Source organism: Lepeophtheirus salmonis, chromosome 10 (genome assembly GCF_016086655.4).
Source record: "Lepeophtheirus salmonis chromosome 10, UVic_Lsal_1.4, whole genome shotgun sequence".
In the NCBI taxonomy this organism is placed as follows: domain Eukaryota; kingdom Metazoa; phylum Arthropoda; class Copepoda; order Siphonostomatoida; family Caligidae; genus Lepeophtheirus; species Lepeophtheirus salmonis.
Genome location: NC_052140.2, coordinates 1,160,053 through 1,167,832, shown reverse-complemented (window position 1 = coordinate 1,167,832; position 7,780 = coordinate 1,160,053). Strand labels below are relative to the sequence as shown.

The following is a 7,780-nucleotide window of genomic DNA, read 5'->3' as shown; positions in this document are numbered from 1 at the left end:
GTCAGTTAAAAATGAAAATATCTTACTCCCTTACTTTTGCTTATTTCTGCTGGTGTACTATAGAGATGACAGTCAGTTTTTGATCCATTTCCCATGTAACATTTATCTAAAGAACTGTCTAATTCTACACTAATTTTAAAATCTAAAAAACGAACATAGAATCAATCAATCAACTAATACTACTCTCAATTGATTAATTACTTCTAAAACTAGTAAATACAAAGTCTTTAGTCGTTAAATTCAAATACTAAGTTCAGTGATAATATTAAATTTGGATGGTTGAATTAAAGTTGAAGGAAGAAAGGAACACAAATACATTTTTTAATGGAATATGGAACTCGTTAAGATATAGAAAAGAAAAAAAAATTTCAAAACTTCGTGCAATCCTTAACCCTTAAATTGACCCCCAAAGTCTCTCGAAACATAAAAACATTGAAAATCATTGCTTTCCCTTAGTTTTGCAATGACTATACTATGCAACAACGTAGGTAAAATAAATTTTCATCTTTGTGGGTATAAAATTGTTTGAAAATTTATTGAAATATAATGGAACTACCCCTGTTCTATACCCAAAAAAAACAAATTGAATATTGGATTCGTAAAGATAAGAAAATTGGTAAAAATTTTGACACATAAGATGGATGTTTTACTGAAATATGTGTCATTTTCTGAATAATTTTTCATTTTTTTTCATTTTTTTTTTTCATCAAACGTCAATTTTTAAGAAGAAATCCCACGATGGATTTTTGATATAAAATATAAACTTTAACATTATTTTCAATTTCCGGAACATTTTATAAAATAAATATTGTCATATTTGCAAAAAATGAACCAGTTATCTAGAATTATTTTTTTGACGACATTATTCTTCATAACTTTTTAGTTTTTGCAAGTACGAAACAAATCTTGGTAGGTTTTTGTACCTCTTTACAATTCCAATACATACAATTATTTTTTTTGCAAAATTAGTTGCAAAACAGTTGGTTATTTTTTGCAATTTTCTTCTCGAATTTCGATTTTGCAATTTTTTTACAAAAATAAAAGATGGATTTTTCATGTAACGATGACGTGAGAGAGGAGCAAAGGAAAAAATTGGTCTAGATTGTTCCAAAGAAAAGAACAGTTCCATCTAGTTCGGTCCCAAAAAAAATCAGTCCTATTTAAAATTCTGTCTTGACTGATTGTACATATAAATGGTTTATGTGGTATTTTATTATGCTTGCTCTATAGTATTTTATTCGATACTTTATTATAGTATCCCTAGTAATAATAGGCTGGGGAAAAAGTAAATTTGTACCCCCCAGATCGTTTGCCATAGACAGGAACAGATTGTAGTCACTTGATGCAATCCGGACTGTAGTGTATATTGATGAAAACTTCCCATCCGAGCTTCTGGGCATCATTTCTTGATGAAACACGTTTCCACTTCTATTCGAGTTTATTTTTGTATCCAGCCTTCCACAAATGGTCCGAAACGGTTTTATGATGGATGTTCAGCTCCTGAGATGCTACGACTGGTATAGTGATATTTTCCATGATTTCATCTTTATTTTCGACAGTGCGTGGCGTTTCATTCACCTCCACTACACCATAACGTAATTGCTTGATCCAAATGTTGTGCATCACGAAACAAAATCATATATATCACAAATTTTCTTCTTCGCTTTTGACACGTGTTTCCCTTTGAGGTAGTAAATATATGAAAAATTGATAATTTCTTCCTTTGAATATATATTTGATACTCGACGCATGATAATTCACGACTGAACCAGAAAAGCGCAATACTTTCCAAAAAGCGTTTGTAGTATAAATTCACACCTTCCCAACACCTTATCGTATTATCATAATAAATAGATGGCTAATATATACAACGAGGAATCAACAATAAATTGTAGGGAAAAGAATAAATTATGCAATAAACTGAGACGGGGGAATCGACATACTAAATCACAACAAAATATATAAGGTAATTTTCTGTTAGTGAGGTAATATGAAACCGGTCTAGACCAAACTGTTTTAAAGGTTATAACTACCTACGACCGGTCTAGGATTTCCAGACCGACGGCCAGCACTAGCCCGCAAATCACATAATACATCATCTTTTTAAAGACATTGCCATGTGGACAGGGGCTAAACAAATCTGGTGTCATATTTAGAATTCCTGATAATTACTAAGATTCTACACAAGTTTCTTTAGTCCAAGCATCAGGTAGTTGTTAGTTGACGGTACTATGATTAGTCATGAAAATCATTATACATTTTGGGCATGTTAAAAAAGAAAATACGAAAATAAACGAGGTAATCCTGACAATTTGAAGAATTTTTGGAAAAGAGCAGCTTAGCTGTCATGAAGTTTGATTAGATCAGCTGTGATAAGTGGGGAAGGAGAGAAGGATATAAACCAGGGTATTTGCTGGACTTAATCCGATGTCGATCCTTAAGGTTCTACTCTGAATCCAACAAGGACTTACAATTATAACTCCGAAACAAAACCTCAAGGACACTCTCTGTCTTTTATGAGCAATCATGAATGTTCAATCAGGTTTGAAATCTAATTGAATGAAGTAGAAAAATAAGTTCACTACTCAGGAGTTAAATAGTAATGAGAACAGCTAAGAAAAAGAAAATTCATTCTTCAAATTACATATTCCAAAAAAAAAAACGACGGGCGATACACACCATTTTACATCACTAATTAACTGATAGTTGACACTGTAATTGAGTATTTACCCTATGCTGTGTCGTGATTATATAGATAACACTTATTGAAATAATTTCCAACAAAATTCGTATTTGACAAATAATTAACTTCTTTAATAAGGAAGTCAATTCAATGAAAAAATACTTTTCTACGCCTCAGTTCGAACTCGCCTTGACTCATTGCTCAAAAATTCGACTCGACTCCTCATTATCCAATTAATTGAACTCGATAGCGAGTATAACTCGAATACAACGCAGGTAAATACGGAATGAATTAACTGATTTACTGATAAAATGACCATGGAAAAGGCAAGGGACTTGGAAAAAGCATTAGTATTACCATTCTATTGACATATTTACTAATACTTTTTTATGAATGACGTAAAATCCTTTTAGGATTACGTCAAATTCCAACACACCATTTTAAAGTTTGCATAATAATTAATAAGGAATACACACATTAATAGAATACATATTTAATATGTTACGTCAATACTCCTGTTGGTTAATACTAATTACATTAGATATTAGTTATACTCAATCAGGGCTTAAAATTGAGTCCCTTTTCAGATAAAAGTGTTATACCCTTAAGTAAACTTTTAGTTGAAAGTATATTAAGTACTTTGTGTACTCTTCATAAGTTAGAAAATGTGTCTGCAATTTGCATTGTAAGCTTCAAGCAGCCCCAGCAGGCGCGAAGAATTCCAAGAGGAGTGACGTCATGAGCTAGATAGCAGAAGACATTGAATGTTTATATTATTTATATTGCTTCCTCGCACGAGTTCTTATTTATTATATCTGAAGAAGCACTGCTTAAATCACGCAACCTTTGTATTTTAATAGAGGGGGGGAAGGCAAAATAGTATAATAGTCGTATAAGTATTGTACAAATATTATAAAAAAGTGTCGCTTAAACGTTTGAATTTTCCAAATAGCGATAAATAATTATAAATAGCAGTAATCTATTTCAGATCAACAGCATATACTATTTTTAATGCATGGTTACGAGGATTTCGACAATTTTTTCGCATTACTTTACAAATAATTTGTTTTTTTCTTTGCATAGGTTGAGTGATTTAACAAGTATTTGTCCATACAATAGAAAACCTCATTGCTCATCCCATCTACGTACGTACGTCCTTTTCTGCTACTGTCATCTCGTCATCAGCTCCGATTCAGGAAAACATTCGAGCGGATAATAAATAAATTTGTAATTGAGATTTTTGATATAGGTACATAATTAAATTATTAATCTTATTAATCTGAAAAATAATCCTTCAAATGGAATATTAGTTGCTACTGGAGAAGAGGAGGATAGAGAAGCAAGAAAATGGTTTTAATGACAATGATTGCGAGGTTAGTCGATGGACTCCCATTGGCCGCTTCTATGCAAGAGGATGAAGAGGTACGGGGTCTACGATTGTTCTCTAATAATCAATATTTAATCCATTAACGCCGAAAAATATTTCCTACCAAAAATGGGCGTCCTTTGGCCGAGAAAAAGGCTATGTTATTATTATGATCACTGAATACATTTTAAACACTTATATATTCAGTCATCAGAACAAAAAAATTACATATATTGTCCGTTAATACAAAAGCAAGCTAGAATGCCTTGTTTTCTCAAAATTGAGTGTGTGGATTACATTTGTATTCCTATACGAACATCCATTAATTTAGATCAACATATTATTATTATTCGCCCTTTGGGCGTGTCGCAAAGTGCACTTAAAGTAGCCAAAATAGATAATCACAATAAAAGAATTAAAAATTGATATATTTTATGGTTGAAATGAGAAAGTTAAGTCTCTTCAATCAAATAAAGGATCTGAACTATAACTAAAATTATTGGGTATATTAACTCATCACTTTATATGATCAAAGTAGGCGTTATTGGCCAATGGGTTAATCTCATACTTCCTTATTATCATCTACTGTTAATTCTAGCTTGGAAAAGGGATCGTGGACTATCAAAATCAAGCTAAAAAGTTATTCCGTACACTCAACACGGATAGTCCAAACCAATGTTCCATCGAATCAGGGCCATATCTATTCCAGTAAAATCAAAAATGTAAACTCAACCTAATCAAATTCTTAATATTATATTTATTAATAGTTATTTGATCGATCAAGGAGCTTGTTTCTTAACATTATGCGATCGGAACTTCAACAAAAAATTAGCATACTCGTTTTTAGAAGATTTATCCCAAGAATTCCATAGTCAATTTGGAGATAAAATCCACATCGTGAATCGCCCCTATCCATTTATCGAATTTGATACGTATATTCAAAAAGCCAAGAAAAATTATATGGACAGTCGTGGGAAAAGACATTTATCTTCCATCAATGTTGAGTTGCAAGGTGTTCAGCGCATCATGGTTCAAAATATGGATGATGTTTTGCAGCGTGGAGCTATTTTGTCCGGTATTGAATGAATTAGTTAAGTAGTTACTCTTTATATATAAGTAATTATATTGCAGAATTGGATAGTAAGGCCCAGAATCTGTCAATGATGTCTGCCAGATATAAAAAGGACACCTCCGCCTTAAACGCTACTTCTTGGAAAGCAATCGGTGTAGGATGTACGATCATATTCGTTTTCTTTATTATTTGGTATAAAGTGTATTAATAGCTGATGAAAATCATGAGTTTATATAAATGTTTTTAAAAGTCCTGTTTTTCGTTATTTTTTCTACCATGAATATAAATTTTAAGACTTTTTTCGTTAAGCAAATGTTAAAAAATTATCAACATAATTTAGTTTTCCAATTTTTAAATATAAGTATATCATTGAATAAGATGTAATTTAATTAATTATTAGATGATTAAACTATTCTTTTAAAAGGCTTGAGCATTTATTAATCGAAGGATATTACTTATATTGAAAATATAAAGTTTTACCTCTAATAGATTTTGTTGCAGATTTGCAAGATTAGAAAGAAGGATATAATATATTTACACATTCTATATATAGCAAAAAAAAAAACCTGCAATATATTCATCTAAATAATTATAAGCTACTTGATTATACAAGTCTAGGACCTTGAAAAAGATAAAAAGAAAAGATAATCGCTTCACCTTCACTAATTCGGTACTTTAAAGATATTAATAATCTATTTCGAAGGTGTTCTGATACAACATCATACTAATGACTAATCACGCTTGCCAAAATAGGATAATGTGAATAAACCAAATTCCTCTTTCTCCCAGCTACCAAAGTCAATCTGGGCGCTGAAAGCACCTGTATAGAGCATTTTTACTGAACTCATAAATTGCTTCATAATTGAAGGAGACGCCATTATGGGGATTCAAGTTGATATTTTTAATACATAAAATGTACAAATTTTCAATAAATCTTCATAAAACTTCCTCAATTGGTTTTATAATTATAAAAAAACTTTGCATCTGAATTGAATAATACTTGATATCCACTTTTCTAAACTAGAGCTCTTTTTAATGTCTCCCTCGGTGCGAATATTTCTAAATAGTAAATACATAAGGAAGATACATCCTTAATAATATGTAGGACATAGTAACATATTTAAATTGATGAATATTCGCCCACTAGAAGAATTATAATACAAAAGAAGATTTGATTATATTCATATAATACATTATGCTTTCGATTGATTGATTTTGCAATCGTTTATGTATAGAAAATGGCGTTTTTGTAAGTGGTCGATTTTTTGTGAAGCAACAGGGAAAGTAGAAATATGCCTTATTTCCCTATGAAACCTTCCTATTGTCTGTATCGTTGTTTGTGGATTTTGTGAAGTATGATTTCATAGTTCTACTCTGTCTCTTTGTCTCATATTCTAACAAAAGTTCCCCTAAAGACTGAACGACAAATGATACCGTAAATTGGGAAGGGTACATAGGGCAATGAGGCTACTTCCCCCGTTGCTCTACAAAAAATCGACTTAGGAAATGATTTTTTCAATTCATTTTCTTAATTTGAAATTAGAAAAATTCTTTATGCGCGAATAACTCCACAATTATGCTAGAATGCTAAAGTTGGTGTGTTTCTCATTAACACAGAATAAACTAGAATGGGTACTCAGTAGAGTACAAACCTCCTCCTACGGTCATTTTTCCTAAATTGGATTTTTTGCTATATGAAGTATCTTTATTAAACCTACATAAGGACACCAATTTCATTCTGTATCTCAATATCTTCCAAAGTATTCGTTGATAAAGTACTTTAAAACATTTTGTACCATCTTGACCTTGACTTCTCAAAATGTAATGGTCTCTTACTGTGACCATATATAATCTTCATACCAAGTTAGATTAAAATGGATACGTAACTTTAGTTTTAAGACTGGTGAGAGACAGAAATTAAAACATAACGTCCTTTCAATTTCGCTGGTGGAGGTAATAAACTTCAGTGACTTATGAGAAATTATGCATTTATTATAATCCTATTGTGTGTACAGTGTGCCAGCAAGTATCTGTAGTGTTATAACTACAATCAGAATGTATAAAGTTTGAGAACCAATGTTATGGGAAGAGTACACCGCACTATGTGGGGAGTTATAATAATTCAAAGCATCGCGTTAGGGTATTTTAAACCCGCATTATTGGGGATCTCCTCTGTATAGACAACATTCATTCCCTAAAGTTTTAGTTAGTGATACTTGAAATAAATTTATGATTATTTAATATTTGTTAATTGATAATTATTCATTACGTATCATCCTAATAACTCTTTAATTCTAATCAATTCAATTCTACTGGTGTTGTAAGGATCTCAACTCAAGGGATAACTGCATACAGTAGCTCTATAAGCATGAATTCATATTGAGAGAAATAAGCATCCCTTTGGGTATGGAATATAACTGGCAATGCAAATCCAACAATGAAAAATACAAATTAATATAATGTACGTATACGGCATAACCCACCTCTACGATTTGTATTACTTTTTAGTAATCGTCAAGGTTAATAGAAATAAAATTAGCCTTGGTAATCATATAAATTCAATTGTAGAGATATGTTTACTGAGTATGAAGCTGTTACCATCATAATTTTACAAAGTGTTGTCTGAGTGTGAATCTATTCTGGACAAACACATAAAAAT

The 7,780-nt window shown here is 31.2% G+C and overlaps 1 protein-coding gene across 3 annotated transcripts; it reads left to right on the top strand.

The window, feature by feature from the left end:
- The first annotated feature begins 3,771 nt into the window (after positions 1-3,771).
- On the top strand, positions 3,772-5,544 carry Sec22 (vesicle-trafficking protein SEC22). Of its 3 annotated transcripts, none has more exons than XM_040720647.2 (5): positions 3,772-3,932; positions 3,994-4,105; positions 4,648-4,757; positions 4,817-5,124; positions 5,181-5,544. In XM_040720647.2, the coding sequence occupies exons 2-5, from the start codon at positions 4,031-4,033 to the stop codon at positions 5,327-5,329; spliced, it is 642 nt and encodes a 213-aa protein (XP_040576581.1). In that variant the 5' UTR covers positions 3,772-3,932; positions 3,994-4,030; the 3' UTR covers positions 5,330-5,544. The 3 variants fall into 3 exon arrangements, with proteins under 3 accessions (XP_040576581.1, XP_040576583.1, XP_040576582.1); XM_040720649.2 differs by having other exon boundaries at positions 3,782-3,932; positions 5,167-5,544; XM_040720648.1 differs by lacking the exon at positions 3,772-3,932 and having other exon boundaries at positions 3,939-4,105.
- The last annotated feature ends 2,236 nt before the right edge of the window (positions 5,545-7,780 follow it).